The 26,293-nt window shown below is 41.6% G+C and overlaps 1 protein-coding gene across 2 annotated transcripts in view; it reads right to left on the bottom strand.

Annotated features, from left to right (window-relative positions):
• The window catches only part of LOC148517309 (potassium channel subfamily T member 2), a 1,089,312-nt gene that overhangs the window by 794,205 nt on the left and 268,814 nt on the right, over positions 1-26,293 (bottom strand). The window contains exon 3 of one of the 2 annotated variants that reach the window (XM_088478861.1): positions 21,323-21,335. The exons of the other annotated variant lie outside the window; for it this stretch is intronic. Coding sequence (XP_088334987.1) covers positions 21,323-21,335 — 13 coding nt within the window. The remainder of the gene's footprint in view (positions 1-21,322; positions 21,336-26,293) is intronic. 2 annotated transcript variants of the gene reach the window in all.

Consider the following 26,293-nt stretch of genomic DNA (forward strand, 5'->3'; position numbering starts at 1 on the left):
GATGAATCCAATATTAAAATCCTTGCTACCACTAAATTGGAAGGAGATTATCTACACTGGACACCACACACTGAACCCCACCTTCTCTCCAGAACATATCTCTCTGTCCACAACCAGTCATCCTTCCCCAGTCACCAATCTGCTGACTAAAGCTGGCCACACATCTAAAGATTATCTGTCCAACCAGCAACTAGTTGATTGGTTGGAATGAAAATCTGGTAAGGAATACAATCAGCAATTTGCTCCCAAACGCTGGAAAATGGACAAAAACTGTTGTTTGAACAAACAGTTTAGATCAAACATTTAACAAACTTGTCTGAACGACCATTTTCATCTGTTTTCTGGCATTTAGAGCAAATTGCTGATCATCATTTACTCCCATACCTTACCAGATTTTCATTCCAACCAATCAACAAGTTGGCTGGTTAGATGTAAGTTGGTCTAGTGTGTGGCCAGCTTAAGTCTGAGGTAGGCTTGCCTTCACAACACCGATGGTTGGCATTCCTCCATGACTCATTTACATCTCCACAACACAAAAAAAATGAATATTTCGCTCTACCTCTATATATGAGCTCAATCTGAACCAGATAATAAGATGTAAATAAATATATGAATGGTACGTATAATTAAAAAAAAATATTATTTATTAACCAGTAAAAAAAAGGACCATATTTAAATAAAAAATATACCATAAGTTAAATTAAAAACAATATAAACATCATCAATTAAATGTTGTATCACACTACAACACTTTATCATGTAAACATAATGTTACTGCTAATCACTGTGATCCCTTGGCAGATGAAATAAATATAGATAAGTATAACAGACTTAATGTTTTGTCTAAGTGTGCAGCTGATCACACTTTAACAGACATGAATTGAACTAATTACTATGCAGTCTGGCAATCATGTAGCTATTTACTATCCAGTAGAGACAGGAAGATCGTAATCCTCCACAGATTGAGAGTAAAGTCATGCATTTATTCTGGCATTGGATCATAGGCTTCAGCTATCTAAAACACTAGTAGCAATATCCATGTATCAAATCACACATAGTGGCTCATTCGTATTGTTGCTAAATTAGCCTCAAGCTGCAATTAGAATGTTGTGCGGGCTGGTCCATCAAGGTGTTAATCCCTTGTTAAGAGCTCAATCCATTTTGGATAATAGAGACACAATCTCTGGGCAAATACAGAGATACAATAGTTCCACTCAGCTTGACAGAGATATAGCTGCCATATACAGATCGTCGCTCGGTTTTACCAGACCATATTCTTAATTTGTAATTGTGAGTACTCAAGAATGTTGATAGAGCAACGTGGGCCCCCCCTTGGATTCTCTAGTATCTGGAATCCCGTATGTTCAGCCGGGATGTTTTAGATGCTGTGCCTGATATTTCAAGTATAGTCGCCGATTGGAGGAACAAGAGATAGAACATGGAAGAATGGGAAGAACAAGGAGAGATGGGATGAAGAGTGGAAATAACACAGGGCTATGGGAGTAACAGGTGGAGATTGGAGGAACAGAGAGAAGGACAGGAGTAGACAAGATTGTGGAAAGGACAGGAGAGATGGAAGAAGTGGGGGAGAAAGAGGAACAGAGGAAAATACAGGGGGGGGGTGAAGATCAGGAAAAAAGAGAGAATAGTTGAATGGGGGGACAGGACAGGGAATGACAGAAGGAATAGGGAGAGTCAGGAAGAACAGGGGAGATAGTGGGAAATGGCAGGAACAGGGGAAGACAGGAGGAACAGGGTGAATAACAGATGAGCAGAACAAGGCAAAAATGAAAGAAAGGGAAAGAACAGGGGGAGACAGTAAAAACAGGTGGGAGGACAGGGTGGACAGGAGTAACATGGAAGGACAGGTGAGAAAAGGGGCATGAGATGAAAGAACAGGTGGAAATGGGAGGAAATCGGAAAAAGAGGGCGATGAGAGGAATGGGGGAGACAGATGAAAAGGTAGAAAAAGAGAAAATAATCACTGCACAATAGTTAGTGACATTCAGAATTATGAGTCTAAATTACTAGTGTACCTATTAATCATCATTAAAAGGTCCATTACACATGTGGAAATGTTTTTGTAATGGCCCATTCATTATTAGGGGCTTGTTAGGGCTGCCTAATATTTCTTCAGATAGTGTTGATTCTAGGGGCCCCACCTCTTCCTATGGGAAGGAGGTCTGGGGTTGTGAAGAGGAACCCTTCACCATCTACGCACTGTGAGAACTTGTGTGCATGTATGACCTCAGATCACCCATTGCAGAAGGACAGCTCCAGAGGGGTAAGTAACAGTGTTTCTTCTGTAGAAGTTTTACTTATCATGGGGGAAGCTGCTTTTCCAAGGAGCTGTCCTTACAACATAGCAATATTGAATTACTCTGGAACTTAAGTATCATCTGCTGCAACTCATGGCTAGTTGGATATTTAGTTATTGGGGGCCAGCCAGCCTCCAATAATGAATAGGCCTCTAGTTCACTAAATAAACTTATTCTGTATCATTGTTTGTAGAATCCATACACAGGCCTGAACCACAATGTTACAAAAGGTCAAATGACTGTACAATATATTTAACTTTTGTAGTTTATACAGTAGCTGAATGTTTCCATTTTTAGGTTTAGTGGATTATTTATGATTTAAATTGTTGTCTTTATTTTATTAGTGAAAAACATAAATTGTTGCCAATGTTTCAGTTGTAGAGATTTAATAGTAGTTTGTGTACTGTATGTTGTGCATTCAGGCTACAACAGAGTTTTTCATCTTTTTTCCTTAAGTATCCTTAATTGGTTATGTTTGTGGATTTCTTAAACATATACAGATTATCATTTGCTGGTCGAAAAATTATTCTACTTGCTTCTGGAGATAGCAAATGCACAAAACATGTCCTGTTAAATCCACTTGGACGTTTCCTAAGGTGATTTGAAGATGTAATTTATTCTTCAGTATACCACATACACCAGAAATACAGCGATTATATTAGAATGTGTGTAAATTCATAGATGAACATTTTTTCAGCATCACCTTTAAGTGCATAAAGAAACATCTGAATAACTTCAATACATGGCTACAGCACTAACCTGCATATTAATGTACACATATGTGCATGTCTGTTACATTTGTACTGTAACTTTCCTGAAGAAAAAGAGAAAGAGAAAAGGTGCATGAAAATGCTATGGCTTGTCATGTATTTTGAGATAAAAGTTCTATCTGGTCAGCTGTTTTGTTTGTAGGCAGGGATGCCAAGCAGTGGAGTAACTAAGGGGGTCATGTGGGGCATGTGCCCAGGGCATTGTTTAGAACCTGGCAAGGGGGCGCCTGCAGAAGCCCAGGAATCAGTGTGATGATTGATGTGATAGTTACAGACAGACAGTATGCCACCGCCGCCAACACCCAGAGCCATTACTCACTAAACTAGGCAGAATTATTCCTTCCTGTTGATTCCCTAATCCTGGTCCAAGGTGCAAGGGCACAGGGGCAAGGAGTGCGTTCAGCCATCAGCCGAACCAGGACCACAGCTCCTTTACACACAAGGAGGCTGGGCCGAGCTTGTAGCCTAGGAAACATTGGCTGGCGTCGCACAGCCAATAACAGAGGAAAGTAGCCATGTCATTGGGTGGGCGGGGGTGTCTGGAAGCCATCACACAGGCTTCCTGGCTGCCAGTGAAACCGCCAAGTGGGTGGTTCCAGCACCTGCGAGGGGCTTGCTGGGCAAGTGATGTGATTGACAGGTGCCCTGAATGCCCAAATTGGTGTCTGACCTCACCCAGCCCGTGGTCCACTCCAGTCCACACTGCAAAGAAGTTGGAGCAAGCAAGTGTGGAGGAGTTCATCTGTGCTCTTCCTGCTGGAATTTCTTGTGAGTGCAGCTACTACTAGTGCTGCACTCACATTGGTATGCTTCACTGACTGCCCTGCCTACTGCCTGGAATATTGGCCTTGTTGGAGAGCAGCCGAGTTATGGGCCTGATTCAGAGCCGGACGCTATTTGCGCTTGCTCGTCAAGAAAATAGGGGTGGCTATTCAAATGAACCGTTCGCTGTTTGCGGTCTGTTCACGCCTCTAGGTCTGAACGAGCGTACAAAACTTGCGGTCGTTTTTTGGGAAACTACGCCCCCTGGCCGCTCGCATCCTACGTCATGTCTGCTATTTATTAGATTAATCGAGTACATCGACCAGGGTATGAACTGCTCGCTATTCTTGTGGTTGGTTTTTGCTACCACAATTTTGCGAGCAGTTCTGGCTATAAAATAACCCAGTGACGTGGTCAATGATGCTGCTGTTTTAAATTTGCACACCCATAAAATGCCCGTTTTGACCTTTAAGCACGCCTGCGATCGGATCTCCACTCCCCGTTTTCAAGCACCTTCCCCTGTTACCACCCACATACGCCTCTTTCTGTCTCTCAAATTATCAGGCATTCGCTATTTTGCGAGCACATGAATTTCGGCCGCACTGAGTGGTTCGCGCATGCGTATTACGATCTGTACGCATGCGCAGTTGGGCAAACATCGCTCGGAGCGAATGAGCAGCCACTTGCGTCCGGCTCTGAATCAGGGCCTATGTCTGAAGTAAGGTAAGTGGCTACTTCCATGGGCCTAGCAGCTACCTGCCCTGGACTAGCTGTGTTGTTAGGTTAGGCAGTTTTTATTTCTGAAAAAAACAATTATGTGTCATCTGATGCCAGTGTATGTATAAGTGTCAGTGTGTGTGTATGTGTATCTGTGTCAGGGTGTATCTATGTCAGTATGTGTGTATATCTGTGTCTGTGTGCTGAGAGGGAAGATGATGGCATGACTGAGAGACTATGCAGGGGGGATCTAATTGTGTGACGGAGGGGTGGAGGTGACTGTGCTGAGAGATGATGCAATGGGAGGTGATGGTGTGTTGAGAGACAACATGGGGGGGGTTTGGTGTAGCTGAGAGACAATGTAGGGGGGGAAGGTGATGATGTGCTGAGAAACAACAAAGTAGGGAGATGATGGTGTGCTGAGAGTTGACGTAGGGGGGGGAAGTTGATGGTGTGCTGATAGACGATGCAGTAGGGAGATGATGGTGTGCTGAGAGGCTACGCAGGGGGGGAGCTGATTTTGTGACTAAGACAATGCAGGGGGTGGAGATGACTGTGCTGAGAGATGATGCAGTGGAAGGTGATGGTGTGTTGAGAGATGACGTGGGGGGGTGATCGTGTGGTTGAGAGCCGATGTAGAGGGGAAGGTGATGGTGTGCTGAGAGATGATGCAGTAGGAAGATGATGGTGTGCTAAGAGATGACATGGGAGGAGGAGATGGTGTGGCTGAGAGTTGACGCAGGAGGGGCGGTGATGGTGTCTCTGAGAGACGACGCAATGGGGATATGATGGTGTGCTGAGAGATGAGGAGGGGGGAGGTGTGATGTGGCTGAGAGACGACACAGGGAGGGAGATGATGGTGTGGCTGAGAGACTACACAGGGGGAGATGATGGTGTGCTGAGAGATGACGCAGGGAGGGAGATGATGGTGTGGCTGAGAGACGATGCAGAGGGGGAGTTGATGGTGTGCTGATAGACGATGCAGGGGGGAGATGATGGTGTGCTGAGAGGATGCAGGGGGAGATGATGGTGTGCTGAGAGATGAGGCGGGGGGGAGGCGTGATGTGGCTGAGAGATGACGCAGGGAGAGAGATGTTGGTGTGGCTAAGAGATGATGCAGAGAGATGATGGTGTAGCTGAAAGATGCAGAGGGAAGGAAGTTACATAGGGGGCACGAGTCTGGTTGAACTGCTGTCATATGATGATGACCTTGTTAATATTCCAACACAAACAGGCATCTTCCAGACGATGTGTGACCTCCATGAAAATTGAATACCGACTGAAGATGTCGTTGTCCCAGGTAGGATATATTTCTTCAGAGGTTCCACATTGTGAGTAACCACCATATAGGTAAGGTGCATATGGAATGGAAAGGAATGTTCCCAGAGTGACAAGGAATGGGTGGCGTGTCATGTTTACATGCCCAATTTCAGTAGCCATGCCCCTTCTGGTATGTGTAAACGACCCTTTTTTTGCACACGCCTTCAGCGAGCAAACTATATTTTACTATATGGTGGGGGGGCACCAATCTTATACTTGCCCTGGGCTCTGAAGACCCTAATTACTCCACTGCTGCCAAGTCTTTGGGTGTGCCTGGATGCTGGGGGGTGTGGCCATTGGTGGGGAAAGGCTATATACCTGGGGTTCCCAACCACGGTCCTCAAGGCACACTAACAGTCCAGGTTTTAGGGATAGCCATACTTGAGCACAAGTGACTTAATTAGTACCTCAGTTATTTTGATTTAACCATCTGTGCTCAATCATGGATATCACTAAAACTAGGACTGTTAGTGTGTCTTGAGGACCGAGGTTGGGAATCACTGCTATATACTGTATCTGCACAGGCACAAGCAGGCATGCTTGCATCATTGTGTGTGGGGGGAATGATGCTTCTCTTCACTCCTAGGTAAAACTATTGATGACAGTATGTATACTATAGATGTTGCAGTGTACTCAGGACTAAGATTTATGTGAAAATCACCTGTTCATAGGTGTCAAAAGTAAAAGTAAATTAAAACATAAATAATACATACTATTTTACTTTTAACAGCAATGGGTAGTTGCTAGCTATTATTGGAACCATTGTAAAACTGCAAGCTGTCTGGGAAAATTCATCATTATAAATCTTTTAGAAGCAAGTGAATATTCTAACATGATACAATGAACTAATTATTTGATAACAAAAACTGTAACAGGGACTCAATACCAAGATCTTAAGCAATTACTGTAAGGTAATAAATTCTCAGCAGGTGTATCAAACTATTGTGGGTAATTGCCTTGATGAGATTGTGCTACTGCCCTTTCTAAAGAACACCAGACATTAAAAATAAAACTAAAAACAAGCAAATAAATAACAAGCAGCAATAATAAATTATTCTTACATTCATGCATTGATATAATGTTTTATAAATAAATACTGTACACTTATATGTAGATATAAACACACGCACACATTTATAATAACAGTACAGGAAACACTTTCTACACAATTAGCAGACACTTTACTATTAAATATAAATCTCACTTGCAGCTTGCCATACCCAGCTCCTCTTCTAAGTTCATTTGGGCCAAGCAAAACTAACATTAATTTTGTGGCACTGCGCATGCACATGATTGGCACCAATAGTTACTGTATTAAAGTTATATTTGAGTGCCCCCAATTGTCTCTAAAGCCACTACTGGGTGCAGGTAAAATATATTTACTTGCATTTTTTGTATTATACAATAGGTTATACAATATTCAGTCTCAATTATGGTTTTATGTCCCATCGAGCTTCAGGGGCTGCAGGTGATAGGTGCAAGGCTAAATGTGAACCTATGTATCACAGTTCTATATGCACAGTAACATGCTAATGGCTAATTTTTTTCCAAAAATTTCACCAAAATTCTCAATTTTTTTATTTATTATAAAACTATATAAATAATAGTTATTTAAACCTTATTCACTCTAAGTTTTCAAACAAAAATGCAAAGTTTAAATAGTTATTATTTACATGTAGTGATAATAAAGCAAAATGACAATTTTGGGGACATTTTTGAAAAAAATACTATTATACTTTAAGAAAACAACTGTAGTAGCTTTAATATATTAACACACATTTTATACACAGTATATATATATATATATATATATATATGTACATATATATATATACTTACCATACTCTCCATTTAGACAGGGACACTCATGAATTACACAGGTTGTGCGACTGATTAAAACCAGGTGAAATGTAGGCTTGAAGTCACACATTCATGAGTGTTCCGGTTTGAAGGGATAGTATGGTAAGCCTATATGTATATATACACTAAGGACCTCATTCAGAGTCTCTCACAAGATGCGATCGCTCGCTTGCAAAAAGGGGACCAGTATGCAAATCAAGCAATCGCTCTTTGCGCTGTAAGGGGGCCCTCTATGTCTTAGTGAGCGACGGCATTTAGCGTATGCTGGACTATAAAACTTCCCACCTGTCACTCGCAGCACACGTCATCTCCGGGAAGAGTCTGATTAATAGTGAACATCGAGGGCCATCGGAGCTGCTTGCAGCGCTTGGGGTTGACCTAACCTACCCCAAGCACTGCGAGCAGTTCAGGCTAAAAAACAACCAAGTAACGTGTGCAATGATGCTACTTTGCTAATTATGCACACCCATTAAACGCCATTCTGACGGTCACACACCTGCGTTCACACAACCACTCCTCCATTCACAAGCACATTCCACTGTTACCACTCACAAACGGCACTATCTGTCACTCAAAGCAGCGACCTGAAAGTGGCTTGCGAGCTAGTAAAATCAGATCGCAACTAATGACTTGCGCACGCACACTGCGAATTATACGCATGCGCAGATGTGCGATTATCGCTCCCATCGAGCGAACGTGCCCTAGCGAGAGACTCTGAATGAGGTCCTATGTGCGTATATACTAGGGGTGTGCACCAGCCACTTTTCGTTTTTGGTGTTTTGGTTTTGGATCTGTACCTTTCTTCGTGTTTTGGATCTGGATTGGTTTTGCCAAAACCACCCTTCCATGTTTTGGGTTCTGGTTTTTGTGTTTTGGATCTGTATTTTTTTGAAAAAAAGCATAAAAACAGCTAAAATCACAGAATGTATTGGTTTTTCTGCTCCTATGCTATTATTAACCTCAATAACCTTAATTTCCACTCATTTCCAGTCTATTCTGAACACCTCACACCTCACAATAGTGTTTTTATGTCCAAAAGGTTGCACCGAGTTACCTTGATGACTATGCTAAGCAACACGAGTGGGTGGTACAAACACGTGGCCCATCTAGGAGTGACACTGCAGTGGCAGACAGGATGGCAGTTTGAAAAACTAGGCCCCAAACAGTACATAATGCAAAGAAAAAAATGAGGTGCAAGATGGAATTGTCCTTGGGCCCTCCCACCCACCCTTATGTTGTATAAACAGGACATGCACACTTTTACAAACCAATCATTTCAGCACCAGGGTCTGCCACACGACTGTGGCTGAAATGATTGGTTTGTTTGGGCCCCCACAAAACAAGCTGGCAATTAATCTGTCCCTGCACAAACTGGCTCTACGGAGAATGATGTCGTCCTCATCCTCCTCATTCACCGATTCCTCACCCTCTTCAGTGTTGTGTACATCCTCATCCTCACAGAGTATTAACTCGTCCCCGCTGGAATCCACCACCACGGGTCCCTCTCTTGTCGCTGCTGCTTTGAGGATGCAAGTGCGGCTATAGCCCACACAATTCACAAAGACAGAAAAAAAAGAAACATTTTTTATTTTTTGTGGAGCGCACTTTGAGGGTTACACCACCCTTTAACAGACAGATGCACGCTTGTCGCTGCTGCTTTGAGGATGCAAGTGCGGCTACAGTCCACACAATTCACAAAGACAGAAAAAAAAGAAACATTTTTTATTTTTTTTGGAGTGCACTTTGGGGGTTACAGCATCCTTTAACGGACAAACCAGCCGGCCCTTTACTTATGGCACAGGCGCACGCTTGGCGCTGCTCCTTTGTTGATGCATGTGCAGCCACAGTGCACACAATTCACAAACACAGAAAATATTTTTTTATTTTGTTTGGAGTGCACTTTGGGGGTTACAGCACCCTTTAACGGTCAAGCCAGCTGGCCCTTCACTTATGACACAGGTGCACGCTTGGCGCTACTTTGTTGATGCCCGTGTGGCTACTGCGCACACAATTCACAACACAAAAAAAGATATTTTTTTATTTTTTTTGGAGTGCACTTTGGGGGTTACAGCACCCTTTAACGGACAAGCCAGCTGGCCCATTACTTATGGGACACAGGCGCACGCTTGGCGCTGCTTCTTTGTTGATGCACGTGCAGCCACAGAGCACACAATTCACAAACACAGAAAATATTTTTTTATTTTGTTTGGAGTGCACTTTGGGGGTTACAGCACCCTTTAACGGTCAAGCCAGCCGGCCCTTTACTTATGACACAGGCACACGCTTGGCACTACTTTGTTGATGCACGTGCGGCTACTGCGCACACAATTCACAAACACAGAAAAAAAATATATATATATATATTATTTGGAGTGCACTTTGGGGGTTACAGCACCCTTTAATGGATGAGCCAGCCGGCCCTTTACTTATGACAGAGACTCATGCTTGGCGCTACTTTGTTGATGCACGTGCGGCTACTGCGCATACAATTCACAAACACATAAAAAATATATATTTGTTTTGCACTTGGGGGGAGCACTCCTGATGGACAGAGCACCCCCTGGACAACACTATAGCACCCCTTTAGGACTGGGACACTGCACAGGACTTTGGAGTGGACAAAGCCCCTATGGACAACTGACTGCACAACACAGCCCAGCCAGCCCCTATGGACTTTGGAGGAGTGGACACAGCCCCTATGGACAACAGCAGCACAGCACAACACAGCCAGCCCCTATGGACTTTGGAGGAGTGGACACAGCCCCTATGGACAACAGCAGCATAGCGCAGCACAACACTACACTGCACAACACTACACTACACTACACAGCCCAGCCAGCCCTAACTCCCACCCTCCCTCTTCACTGTCCACAGCTGAGTGACAAAATGGCGCTGACGCGGGTACCTTATATAGTATCCAAAACTCGCAAGACCCGGAAGGCGGGATGATGACGTTTTGCTTCAATTTCAGATCCGACTCAAGCGGGAAAAGTCGAGCCTGACTCGGATCGGCCTCGGATCGGGGGGGGGGGGCTCGGGGGGGTTCGGATTTCAGAAATCCGAACCCGCTCACCCCTGATATATATATATATATATATATATATATTTACACACACACATATATAAATAATTGCACAAACATGTGTATATACATATATATATATATATATATACACACATGTATGTATATGTGCACACATATATATATATATATATATATATATATACACACACATATATTAAACAATTTTTTTTTTTTTTACATTCATTTTTATTAAAAATTTGTTGTTTTTTACAGATGAAAAAAGAAAGGGTACAGAAGAAAGAAAAGGAAAAAAGGGGTAGAAAGAAAGAACATGGGGGGATACTGGCACTAAGGAAAAAAAAACATTAGAAAAATACAAATAAAACATTATACTATACCAAATATATAATATCAATCAAAATCAGTGTATAATATATACTGATACAGATAACACTCCACAACTGTATTAAGCAAACCAAAATACAGAGCCCGTCAAAACCTTGAAATATCAATTTGAGTTTAGCGGAAGGCATGGACCCACCGTAATAAATTCATGCCAGCTGAACTATTAAACAATCTTTGATCAGAAGGATCATACCTTTTTATCAGGAACAGCACGGAGATTCAGGCTGAAGGATTAGCAGCAGCCAGCAGGTCATCCCCGTCAGCAGTAACAGTCCTTTCACAATCTCAAGGGCAGCCTTAACGGAGCTGAGGCTTTCCTTTCCGGCTGTTGGTACTGTGGAGTCGTGGCACTGTGTAATGTCACACAGCGCAGAGAAGGCACAAAGAGAAATTGTGCAGCTCAGGGAGGGTTTATGACACCTTCTACTGTGCTGCCATTGTTTAGAGTATAAAGCCCGGTAATTAAGGTATTTGAACCCTGGGCAGGCACGTCGGCTCGGAGGTGAGGGTAGGGTGGGGATTCAAGTGGGCAGGACGTCAGGTTGCCGTGGCAGACATGAACAATATTTTTCCTGTTTCCAGCAGCACACAGCAGGTCCTGCAGGGGCGGGCCTATGTTAATTTGGGGCCTGGAGCTGTAGCTCCACCCGCCCCATTGTTAATCTGGCCCTGCTCACGAGGACCAAGGTTGGCTACCCCTGCTCTAAACCACAGGTTCTCAAACTCAGTCCTCAGGACCCCAAACAGTGCATGTGTTCCAGGTCTCCTCACAGAATCACAAGTAAAATAATTATTTCCACCTGTGGAGCTGTTCAAATGTGTCAGTGAGTAATCAGTACACCTGTGCTCTTGCTGGGTGACCTGAAAAATGTGAACTGTATTTGGTCCTGAGGACTGAGTTTGAGAACCGCTGCTCTAAACAAATGACAGCTACTATCTAATTGGGTCCTTTGAGTAACACCTCCACTCTTCCTTTTTAGAAGCGTTAGTAAATCTTCTCCATGCCTCTGTTTTATTACCAAACTACTACTGCTTATTGAGACTATATTAATCTCTAAACCAAAGTTATACAGTACGTGACACTTTCTAATAACAAAGTAGCAAGAACATACTTATCTAAGCCTTCTGTTTAGTTGTTTGCCATTTCCCAACTTTCAGTGCATTGTTAGTTAGTCATATTGCTGGATCCAAATTATTGAAATTAGAGGCAACACAACACATTTGCTCATTTGACTACCTGTGTTTATTACATTATTAAATATGTTGGCATATATACACCTTACTTGATGCTTCTATTCATTCCTTACTCTTTCTTGCTATTGTTTCAGGCTTTAAGACCTCTCTAACAACCAAATGGTAGTCATTTGTTCTTCTCATGTCTTAACTTCATGTCTTAACATCTGTATTATATAATGCCCTTACAGTCTATCTCCACTTTTACACACTAGAATAGAGGTGGGTACCCCTCATAGCTCACAGCTGCAGAGACAGAGACATGGTGCCTGCTACACCCACCTCCTTCTTCCCCTCCCGCTCCCCCTTAGATGTCAGTGATTGGCCCATCTGCCTCTGTCTTCTGTTGGAATATATGTACTACTGGTAGTGGTATGGGAGAGTAGTTGTATACACCAGCGGATGCTCTGAGTCAGTGAACAGCCCAGTATCTAACCAGTGGGGTGTTTTATTCAGCAATAATAGTATTGGTACAGCAATACTCACAGTTATGTATACACACACTTTTTTCATGGAGCAGAGCTTGAGTGGAGTATACATGTCACCAGCTCTGACTGTCGGGTGGCTCTAGCAGGGTCTCTTTGGAGCTACAGAATGTATGATACATCTGTTTCCCTCTGCTGCACTCGAACACAACACAATAAGAAACCACACAATAAGATGGCAGCACACATGTGCAGAAGCAGAGATGGTGTCCATCATGGTTAGGGATTGAAGTCTCCCTAAATGAGCCATCATGGAGTATACACAGTCATGGAGTATCCCCCCAAGTCCCAAAGACCTCTCTCTCCACAATTGGCAGAGCAGGTATCAGTGAATGCATGTATAATGAATTAGTTCAGTCTTGCTGTATACATTGGGGAGGGAGGTGGGGTGTTCCTTTTACACTACAGAATGCACACATCTTCTCCCCCAACCCACCCAAGGTGTGGATAGTTTATAGAGAGAGGAAGATGGGGGTACGGGATAGAGATTGTAGTGACAGATGACAGAGAGAGGGAGAAATTGAGGTGCTCAAAGATGAAATACATAGGAGTTCGTGAGGCTGGAAAGAAACAGGAGGAAGCACAAGACATGGGGGATGAGGATGGAGAGATATGGGGGCATCAGCTCGAGAAACAGGAACACAGCGGGGGCATGAAGCAGTAAATTGAGGGATAGGTATGGGGAGACACAAAAGGAATGAGACTACTGCAGTTTTTCCCAAACTGTGTGCCGCTGCACCCTGGGGTGCCTCGGGACACTTGCAGGGGTGCCTCAGGTTGGTGGTCCAGCACCAAATCAAATTATTTATGGTCAATGTAATGTAAATATTAGGACAAACAGTAGTGAAAACCTGTCCACCACCACATAACTGAGCCTAAGGATGACAGGCAAGCACAATTTACTTTACTACATTTTTTTCTGAATTTCTCAATTACAAACTACAAACATTTGGCTTAGGGGTGCCGTGAAAATTGCATTTGCTCTAGGGCTCCGTGGTTCAAATAAGTTTGGGAACCACTGGACTACTCTATATAGCAGCCACCATAGCTAGCCACTCAGTGAATGATGGGTCATAAATACATATTTATTAGCAAATATGTGAAACATTAACTTCATATTTGATATCTGTTGATGAGTTTAATTATACACTGTCATTAATTAATCATATTTTGCTAATTATTTTCCTTAGAAGCAGTGGCAGCTTTATTGCTATAAAAGGCTATGTCCCACGCTCTGTCAGTTTTTCTGCCAGACTCTACACCAGGGGTCTTCAAACTTGGCCCTCCAGCTGCTGTGGAACTACACATCCCAGCATGCGCTGCCACCTTTTTGATATAACAGCATGCTAATACTATGTGCAGTGCATGCTGGGATGTGTAGTTCCACAGCATCTGGAGGGCCAAGTTTGAAGACCCCTGCTCTACACCTTCAAATGAGCTATTAAAACTTTGCATTATAGCCTATTAGTCCTCTGTGTAACTCACTAATCAGCTCCCCTGAACACCCACCTACTCTCTCTTCCCATTCACCTACCATGTTATACCTCTCCCTCATATTCTGTGAGTCTTCATTGCCCTCTTCAGTTTTATCCTGATATCATATTCCCTGTTACCAATTTGCCTCTGTTCCCATCTCTCATATCCCACCAGCAATAGGGTTATTCACCTACAGTACTTATAGATACAGGCTTATTGAGTTCTGATTTGCTCCTGCTAACAAAGGGATGGCCAGTGCTCACTAAAGCTATGACCCAGCTCAAAGACTTGAAACTGGGGCATACAATAGCTAATAAATGTTTTACCTATGACCAGAGAGCCAGAGTACAGCTGGAGATAGAAGTGTAGAGTTGAAATCTGAACACTGTTGAAATACAAAATAAATGAGTACTAATAGTTTTGTCCAATTCATATTGGTGAGCCAGTTCCATCACATAATAGCCCTGGGCAGAGCTGTAACTAGACATGTGTGGGTAAACTAAAAATCATTTTTGGAAGGGACCCATATAATGGAAAGTGGAAGAGTTGATCATGGCATCCAATCAGGTTTACCTATAATTTTGCTCTTGTATTCTGGAAAATGATAATAATAATCTGATTGGTTGCAATGGGTAACACTACCACTTGTCTATTTTAGAAGCTTTAGTAAATCTACCCCCAAGACTGAAAAAAACACAAATACACATGTGTGTTGGCAGTGAAGATAACCTCCTTTCCCCATCTGGGTGTCTCAGAATAGCTACATCCCTGTTGCTCTGGTAGTTATACCTTTGGTTGTGGAACAAGAGCTTCTGAAAAGTAGCATCAATCTATATCCAGAGCGGGATTCCTTGGTGTCAGGTTTGGATAATTTTTTTAACCCGTGGTGGATGCAGAAGAGAAAACTGGAGCGGGTTTGCAGTATTGAAATGCAGCAGGTTTAATAGGAGTATTATGATTCATGAAACGGTGATAAATATATAAACTGGCAGAAAACAAATCCAAGTGATGTGTGGCTGAATTACAAGTGACTGGCAGGGAAACAAAGTCCAATTAATGAAGCTAGAAACAGGTGTTTAGGTAGAGAAAACAAAGTCCAATTTAGATGTAACTGAGGAACATTTTTGCAAGAGACCCACTTTAAAAAGGGAACTCATCCTTCTCTAATATCAAAACGATACCCTAATGTTTTCCACTTTACCCCCTATCTAAAAAGCAAGGGGTGACTATTATGATTCTTACATCAGTCCCTTTCCAGCTTCTTTCCTCTAAGAGTGACTCAGATGGGAGATATCTTACTTTGGTTGCACAACTAGGCCATAAAATCCTAACTATCGTGAACTTGTATGCCCCCAATGCAGGCCAAGCCCGTTTTTTCCGCACCCTGCTAGCAGAAATCTCTAAAGTCCATAGAGGCCTACTATTAATGGGAGGGGATTACAACACAATTTTGTCTCCAGACCTGGATAAAAGCACCCCCAAATACGCCCATCCTCCCCCTATCATATGGCACTCTTCAAAAGACAATCACCAAGGCTGGTATATTTGACACTTGGAGGGCCCATAATCCGACCTCAAGGGACTACACATTTTATTCAACCCCGCATGACTCATATTCTAGGATAGAATTGATTTTGGGATACTGTGGGATACTGAAAATGCTAACCAAGGTTGAGATTGTACCTATTGTGTGGTCAGACCATTCCATGGTTGCAGCCCATATGGACTTATTACTCTCTGGACGAGGTCGCCTTCCTGGAGATTAAATGAGACCATTCTCCGCATCCCTAAATTTAAAGATTAACTCTGCAATCACATTAAAGAATACTTTGATTTAAATGTCAATCAAGAAGTCCCTTATCATACAGTGTGGGAAGCACGTAAGGCTGTAATCAGGGCGGCGATAATTAAATATGCCTTGCACAGAAAAATACAACAAACGAAAAAAATGAATGATTTAACTGTGCAACTAGAGTGACTGGAATGCTCCCACAAGCGTTCCCTCTCTCCCTCGGTTCTTAGACAACTGCAGTGTGTAATGTGAATGCAATTCAGGTGAACTGCAATCTGTATTGGCTAGACAGAAGGAAAAGTCATTAAGGTGGGCAAACCAAAAATTCTATGAAAAAACTAACAAATCTGATGCTCTGTTGGCATCACAGTTAAAGACTAGAAAAGCTTCCAAAATTATAGCAGCTATTCGAAACCATCAGGGAGCTATTACCTAAAACCCTGTAAACATTAACCGCTCTTTTCACGAATAGTATAAGGCATTATATAACCTTCAAGGTCCTCACCAGGCATTATTCCCACCTTCTTCGGTCGCACAGGAGTATCTTGATTCATGTAGACTTCCTAAACTCTGACACAGCCAAGGCAGATTTGAACGCGCCTGTCACCGGGGAGGAGTTGGAAGTCATCTAAGGCTCCTGGCCATGACGGCTTTCCTTCAGTGTACTATAAGTCATTTTCTGCACTGCTCTCTCCCCACCTGATTGCAGTTTATAACAGGAAACTGGAAGGGGAACATTTTCATCCTGACTCTCTCAAATCTACTATTATAGTTCTTCCCAAACCACAAAAAATCCCACTTGTCGGACTATCTACAGGCCAATATCTTTGATAAACTTGGACATAAAGTTGTTCACAAAGATCTTGGCCAACAGACTGGGCTTGTACATGTTAAGGTTGATAGATGCCGACCAAGTCGGTTTTGTTCCCAAGAGACAGGCCTTAGACAACACCAGATGGATGATTAATTTGATTTACCATATAAATAAACATAAGATACCAGCCATGGTGTTGTCACTTTATGGAGAAAAGGCCTTTGATAGGTTATCTTGGCCTTTTATGTTTCAAACTCTACAAACGTACGGTTTCAGTGGTAGTTTTCTGTCGGCTGTTAAGGCTCTTTACTGTAAACCATCGGCTATAGTATCAACTAATGGCCTCTCCTCAACGTTTTTTGCTTTGGGTAATGGTACAAGAGATGGCTGCCCACTTTCACCTTTGCTCTATGCCCTGAGTATAGAGCCTCTTGCGGCTAAAATTTGGAGTAATCCTGATATTAAGGGGATACCTGTGCAAAACTCACAATACAAAATCTCATTGTTTGCAGACGATTTACTGCTTACTCTGACATCACCTATGACTTCGCTCCCTAATTTGCAGGTCAAATTGAACTATTATGGTGAATGCTCAGGATGTAGAGTAAATAGCACCAAATCCGAGGCCCTGGCATTTAACCTCCCTCCTCCCACACAGAAACTTCTAGTGACTAATTTCGATTACATATGGTGACCTAAATCGTTCAGATATTTAGGGATTATGATCACCAAGTAATATGAACATTTATTTCAGGCTAACTATATCCCTCTACTTCAATTAATTAAACAAGATTTGTCCAGATGTGCTCCTCTTTGCGTCTCATGGACAGGTTGTGTTAACACAATTAAGATGTCCATCCTTCCTAGGTTATTATACCTATTTCAAATGCTTCCAATTGTGGTTCCGACCTCTTATCTTCGTGAGGTTCAAACATTATGTGGCTCTTTTGCGTGGTCAGGTAAGAAACCGAGACTTAGTAGGACCTGTCTGTCCAAATTGACGAGTAATGGTGGTTTGGGCCTTCCCATCTTCGAAAGATATTTTTGCGCAGCACAATTGAGCCACATTACATCATGGCATTCGGAAGAGGGAAGTAGAAAATGAACTAGTAGGCACACAATTGGCTAGTTCCCTTCCTTGGCTTCCCCCTAATTTGAGACCAGCCTCAGTTCAGGAAATTCCCTGTGTAAGAGCTGTCCTACAAGTCTGGGATAAACTAAATAAATGCTTACAATTGGCACTGTATCCATCCCCTCTGACCCCAATATGGCGCCATCCACATTTCCCATTGCGTACGTGTACTCTTATATGCATCCTTGGATATCGACCGGGTTAACTATATTTATGCATATTCTAGGCGATTTTGCCCCCCCAAAATTTTGCAGTCCTGAGTGAAAAATATGGTTTATCTTCTAATTTCCAATTTGCATACTTACAAATTTGCAGTTTAATTCGCTTACTCGGCAAACCCCACAAACTGTGAGAACCTAACACATTCGAACGCAAATGTATGTACAACTCTGGTTGCAAGGGTTCAATATCTATTATATATTAGATGTTAGTCCCCTCCTGTCCTGAATGTAAGGAACCATTTGAGCAGACCTGGGAACGTGATTTAGGGATTAATCTGGCGGATGACGACTGGGCAGATATAAGACAATGGGTGGCTAAGTCCTAAATTAACATCAATATTAAGGAAAATTCCTTCAAGGTTTACTCGCGCTGGTAAATGGTTCCTGCAAAATTACATTTTATTTATTAACAGTTTCTTATATAGCGCAGCATATTCCGTTGCGCTTTACAATTGTAATCATTAATAGAACAAAACTGGGTAATAACAGACAGATATATACAGTAGGTAGGAAGGTAGGAATACAGCAGATTTTCCCAGGGTCCTCGAACTTGTGGCCAAACAGGTTGATATCTACATGTATGGTGGGACTGCCCAGTAATATACAGACTTTGGGACAAAGTAACTTCCTTGGTGTTCAAGGTACTCAGTGTTTCCCCTCCTAGAGACCCAATACATATACTATTATGCAAACCCACTGGCTCTTTATCAAAGCCTCAGAACAAACTCTGTGGTAAGACCGGTATATATAATGCTTCCAAACTATTGATCGCCAAAAATTGGAAACAAATTGAAGCCCTGGCAATACCCACTTTGTCAAATAAAATATGGTATTTGGCTTCTATGGAGTATATCACTGCGCTTCTTCATGACGCAGTGAATACATTTCATGCTACCTGGGGCCCCTGGTATTCTGCATTTCATAGACAGTTGCCTGGAATGGAGTGACTTTGATATATTGCAAGTGTTAAACTGTACTGTAACTTGCCTTTCTTTAATTCCCCCCCTATTTTCTTCTTTTCTTCTTATTCTTTTTCTGTATATTTATATTTTTATTTTATTTTTTATTTTATTTTTAATTTTTTTGTTTGTATTAATATATTATTGTAACAATCGAACAATTTGATTGATGTGGATTTCTGTGAAGTTTTACTTTTTGGTTACATTATTTGATACATTTGTATTGCTGATTATTCAAATATTTTTTGTGTATGTTAATATGTGTGATGTGTACATCTTCAAAATTATAAATAAAAAGATTATAAATATATATATATATTGATGATCACATTTGTTATATATGATGCCACCACTATTTATTTAAGACATTGAACACAAAATTTACATACCATATAATAGATTTGCATTCTGAATACAGCTTGTGCATAAGAATGCAATTCTAAACAGAGAGCTTGTCTGTTAAATTTAGTCCATGTATTCCAAAACACTTAAGGATTATTGCAATATACTGTATATTTTCAAAAGAAGTGCTGAGAAACATAGGCACAATTTTACAGTATAAATTTGCTTTATTATTCAGAAAAGAAACAAATTTAATAAACCTGTTCGTAGTTTCACACATAATTGAAAATCTTGCTTTACATTTCAGATACTGAGAATCAGAGTATGAATTAAGAGATTTTCTGAAATCGTGCTTGCGCATCAATACTCCAAATGAAATTTGAATGTGTAATTGATATGAAACATCTTCCCAGATATTATCACTGATATTTATGTTTTCAAACTGTGTAATATGGTCTCAGATTCCAATAGATAATGAGGAGGACTATTTGCTAAAATTGCTTCAAGTTGCAAATCTGCACTAAAATCATAGCAACCAATCAGTAATTAATTTTTAGCTTTCTAGTGCAAGTTAGGCAATGAAAGCACATTTTGTGTTGCCATGGTTTCAGTGTAGCTTTGTTTCTTTAAGCCATGTTAACATGTACTTCTTATTGTGTACTAAATTGCCCTTTCCCTGCCTTTTACTAACATTTTCCATTAGTAAATGAGCTGAAGTCATAACTCAGACTTGTGTATTAGTATCCAGAGATAATTTCATAATGTGAAAACATATGGGCTATGCTTATAGGCTATGCAAAGTACAAGAATTATAATAGCATGCAAAACAAAGAGGAAATTCTGAGTAAACCATGCAGCCTAAATAAATTTGTATATATAAGAAAAAAATTGACATGATGTTTAAAACCCTTATACCTGTTCAGGAGCTCACTCTGTCCTCAGTGTGACCGTGTCCCCATAGCAATGGAGGTGCTGCACATTTGCAAACTCCGGGCCTGATTCAGACCCGCTCGCGAGCGCTGTGCGCTTGCAAGTGGGTCGATGTTGGCCCAGTGCGCATGCGCACGAGGGAGCCGGCTCCGTCGTGCACATGTGCGAGACCCGCATAGCGACGGGCAAGCCGTCGCTATGGGTCTCGCACCAAAGGGGGCGTGCTGTCGATGGTGAGTGACAGCACGCCCCCTTTGGTGGGCGTGCCGGGGGCGTGGCTGGCCAGACGGAGGCATTCCCATGGAAAGTGATGTCAGTGGGAGTGCTTTTGGCTCTGATAGAGCCAAAAGCACTCCAGGGCTTGCGGCAGACGAGACCCTACCACAAGGGTCTCATCGCAATCCCGATGGTCGCGAAGGTCTTGACCATCACGACCATCTTTTTGGCCGCTCGCTATAGCTGTGGGTGGTCACCCACAGCTATGCGAGCGGCCAGGAGGCCGCTCTAAAAAAAGAGAGGGAGGCCACTGATTTAGAGCGAGCACTCTGAAAGAGCATCTGGCTCTGAATCAGGCCCTCCATCCCAATGTGCTTTCACTACATGTGCAACATACCATTCATTATTCTTCCTCCATCATCTGGATAGATAGGATGTGTCCATAAGTGTCTCTTAGAGAGACTGTACCATAGACATACAGTACAGGTGCCACATATAACAGTGGCAATGCCACTATACAGCACCGTCCCACCACTGGTGGCCACAATACAAGTTCCACTGCCATCACTGCATGTTCCTGAAATGTGTGTAGTACAAATAACACATGCCACCTGCTGTAACTCAATTCTGGCTGGATCTGCCTCCCATTGAAGGTTCCTGCATTGTGCTTCATTAAACCTGTGTTGCCTCACATCCTACTATTCTACCTGGTTAATAATCCAATCTGGGCAGTATCAATCCCAACTGTGGTATACCTCAAGAATGGAGCACCCACAGTGGAAGTTAAAGTCAGAACACCATTGCAGTTGTGGTCCAGTAAAAAGTGATGTCAAACATCTCCATGTCTTTGAGAGCAAGGCATATGACCATAAGAAGAAGAGTTTCAAACTGGCTCCCAAGTCCATTTCATGTATTGTGCTAAGATTTTATCAAGAAAGCAAAGGCTACAGATTGTGGGACATTGACAAGCAAAAGCTTGTGAAGTCAGGCAAAAACTTGTGATATTGTGCCAGAAATTGAAACCACAGATTCCATTGATCAACCACAGAGCAGGAACTCTATGAGGAGTAACAAAGGAAACTGCCTTGAAGATAAAGTGAAGAATTTGCTAAATTAGTTTGCTGTGATCCTCAATCTATACAAGAATCAAAGTTAAGCAGCATCTGGATCAAGTGGAAATCAACCATAGATACAGAGTTGACAGCTTTGGGCAACAATGACACATGTACCATTAAAGACAGAACAAGCAGCCAAAACAGTCAAAACACAGTGATATTCTGCAAGAAGCTAAACAAGAACCCTTGCTTGCTGCAAAGCCTGATTTCTTGCCAAGGGTTACACTCAGAAATCAGACATTGACAATGGGGAAATCTCACCTTTTAAAGATACAGTACATACATATGAGTCATTGCCATATATTCTATGTATGATTAACTGCTGTACCAACTAGACTTGATTCAGCCTTCTTAAACAGTGAGTTAGCTGAGGAAATTAGCATGGAGCCACAGGAACACTACAATGTTAATGCATTTCCAGAGGGAAAAATATGTCTGTTAAAAAATAATTGCATGGGCTAAATCAAAGTTGCTGATGCTGTTACATCAAACTTGACAGTTTGTTCTAAGAAATTTAATTTGTATGTTCTAAAACTGATCACTGCTTATACTTCCATTGAAAGGAGACTAGCATAATCATCATAGGGGTGTGTGTGTAAAAAATGTATTGCTTGCTGAGCGATAGACCCAGATAGCCAAAGTGAAATTGTTGCTAAGTGACAGATTTAACTAAAAGAAAGCTTTTAAAAAGGAAAACCTTTGGCCTGCTCACCAAATATTGGGTCTGAAAAGTGTACAATATGTGAATGCTGGGACTGTTACCATTGGCCAACAAAGATACATTGAGTCAATGTTAAAAAAATTAGTATGTCAACAAACCAATTGACTATGAAAACTATGAAAATAACAAAAGCTACAGTATGTGTGAAAGGTCAGCGGCAGAAATAGGAGTTGAGTGCCATTGGAGCTTTCATGTATGCAAGTGTTGGAACACATCTAGACATTTCACATGCAGTCATATGTGCTAACTAATATGCAAACAACCCTGAAACAGAGTACTGGGCTGCCATAAAACATATTCTAAAATACATGAAATGTGCTACAGTAGTTCCTTAAACTAATGTTTTAAAAATCTGAAAGTCTGGCCAGTTTGGTGATCGGATGAGAGTGATAGGCATTCCTACTAGAGATGTGTGCAGACCCCAATGTTTTGGTTTTAAACAATTGTTGTGTTTTGGTTTACCATCCTCTAGTGTTTTGGTTTGGTTTTGCTTGTGGATCTGGGTTTCTTAAAAAAAAATTACAAAACAGCTAAAATCATGCAACTTGGACCTGTTTTTGTTCCTAAAGTATTTTTAACATCAATAACAATAATTTCCAGTCAAGCGTAACCACCTCACAGCTCACAATATTATTTTTACCAATACTGGGCAAATGCTGTAACAATCTGGCTGGCTAAACTAAGCGACAGATCAGCTACCTCCCACCTCTCTGCACACACCAGCTGCCTCACAGAGTTTCCCAGGTTCTTGCTCCAGTCAGGTAACAATGAGTAGCAGACTACAGCGCCAGCAGCCTCAGTGCTGCAGACACACACACATATGATTAATTCTACTGCTGTGTCTGGTGTATTTGCATATAATCTCTAGAGCTGTAAGTTTCTATTTTAGCAGGTACAGTGCTGCTATTACCTTACTTGGAGCTGCCAGCAAGGATTTGATACACAGTCTGGATTAGGTGGTCACCCCTATGCTGGTAACACACTTTGAATACCATGCTGTACAGCTGTAGCTAACAAACTAACCTTTGAACAGACATACTGCTTGCTGAGCTGGAGATTTCATTATGGGACATTCCTATTAACTATTTTTAAAACTCCCTGATGCTGCTTTAAAAAAAAGTCGGAAAATACTAATCAGTGTCTTTGAGATTGGCTGACATGCTTGCCATTATGATGTCGCTTTCAACTGATTATCTATTTAAGTGACTGTTGCATTTTACACGGCTGAGATTACACCCAGCTTTCAGTCTATTTTCTCATTATTGATGTTTTTATTCAATGCATTTGATAATTTTTTTTATATATACTGTACATGTTTTTTTATATGTGTACATTTAAATTATTTGTATCTATTGTGTGTTGTTTCCATATCCCTGCTGTGACTCCGCTGCAGTACTTTGTTTAGGTCTTTAAATCGTTTTTGGAAGAATCTTCATTTTTTAAGGTGCATACACACATAACGATTTTGTAACCAATAATTTTCTGTCAGATTATCTGTCAGATTTTCCCTTGAAAAAGTGAACGATTTTTTGAAGTGTAATAAACGAGTTTTACAATGATGAACGAAAAATGTTCCTTCCCTTAATGAAAATTGTTATGTTGGACAGTCTGAAATGAACTACAAACTACAAACAGGAGCGCACTTGAACCATTTTTTCGTTACGTGTATATGTACCATTAGTCAGTATTTTTTGGCTGCAGATTCACAGCTAATTATGATGCTATGTTACTGATTCACTCACTTTTAATTAGTGTTACACCTTTCGTGTATTAGCCACAGAGCAGCAGCACAAACACATTGCAGTTTAACAGAATTTAGCACATCTACTGTATGAAAAACAATTGTAAGGAAGTGCAGCTCACTTCAAGTTCACTTCTAACAAACATACACAAGAGCCTGTTTGCACTGGATTGTAAGTGCTACAGTAGCTAGTGTCTGACAAACAACATACACAGTGACAAAGATGCATGTAGTCTTTTACACGTTTTCCATCCACTCCATCTACCAACAACTATATCTAATGGCCACTAGTATGTACTGTAGTATTGCAGCATGAACTACTGTAGTATTGCAGCATGAACTGTACTGTAGTATTGCAGCATGAACTACAACCTCCACTCTCCTATAGCATCTGAAATCATGACGAGAGGTACTTACATGCAATCCAAAATATGCAAGCTCTGTTTTTGATATCTGAGTTCTTAATTTGGCTAAAATATCTGAGTCAGAGCTACTTGGAATTCCAAAGTGATCCAACCTGGGACTCGGTTCAACTCAGAACCCTAAAGTTTGGTTGTTGTCAGTTTTCAGCAAAACCTCTCATCTTTTGTTCCTACACTGAAAACCTGTGCACAATAACAGGTGCCGATGTCAGCTGGACTAGCAGAAAACAGCCTACTGTTGCCTTGTCTAGGTATTTTCACTGATAGAGACTTTGGGGGTATATTTACTAAGAGTTTTCAGAAGTGGAGATGTTGCCCATAGCAACCAATTAGATTCTACTTAACATTTAACTAGCACCTTCTAGAAGATCATAGCTAGAATTTGATTGGTTGATATGGGCAACATCTCCATTTCTAAAAACTCTCACTTTAGTAAATATACCCCTTTATGTAAACTGGGTCTACTTAAATCAAATAACACCAACAGCATTGCATATGACAATAAAGGTGCAAATGATTTGTCTTCCAGCACCTAACATTATGGCCAGTCTAAGCCCATTGTCATGAGACACTATTTTATAAGAGAGCAGGGGGATAACAATTTAGTCACAAAGATTCATGTACAAGGGTGGTTCAATAAAAAAGGTAACATGACCTCTTATTGTGTACATTTATTCAACTCGTACATATATAATCAATAGTATGGCCTTGGTACAGATTATTTTTTCACATAATCCCCATACTTGTCTCAATGGTATACCAAGGCATCTATCCCAGCATAGAAGAAATCAGTGTCAAGCACTTGAATCCAGGACATGGTGGCTTGCTGAACTTCACTGTCAGTTGTGAATTGCCTTACACCCATGTACTTCTTCAATGGTCCAAAAAGATGGAACTCACTCAGTGCCAGGTCAGGGCTGTGGGGACCATGGTCCAGTACCTCCCAATGGTAGCACCGTAACAAATCATGAGTGCAGTTGGCTAAGTGTGGCCTGTCATTCATGTGCAGCAATACAATGCCTGTTTGCAGCAACCCAGGTTATTTTCGATTTTCGATAGCCTCAATGCAGAATGAACAACAAACTACAGTTGAACCACATATTTATGCCTGCCTTTCCAGGCACCCCCTCACACCCCCTCTCTGGGGTGATCTTAACCCTTGTCAGCTCAGAGTGTATTGTCCAGCTAGCTGAAGCTTCAGGGTTTCTTGGTCATAGGAGCAGGGTTTCTTGTAATTATACATTCAGCTCTTTTAGAAGTTGAGAAGTGGGCTAAGTCAATAAAGGTGCACACTGATTAGGTGAGCAAACATACACATCTGTAGACTGACTGTTTGTATAAATAACCATTCTTTGATCTCTGACCCTAAACCGAACACAGGGCTCTTGAGGACTGGTTATCAAGGGCCTAGCCAGATGTCCTGTAATTTCCCTGGACATCTTTCTTATGAGCCACATACAATAGAACACATTTATGGCTGAGGTAGGAAGACAGAACTTCCTACAATCTCTGGCTCA

This window comes from Taudactylus pleione, unplaced genomic scaffold (genome assembly GCF_031769625.1).
Source record: "Taudactylus pleione unplaced genomic scaffold, aTauple2 ptg000223l, whole genome shotgun sequence".
Lineage (NCBI taxonomy): Eukaryota > Metazoa > Chordata > Amphibia > Anura > Myobatrachidae > Taudactylus > Taudactylus pleione.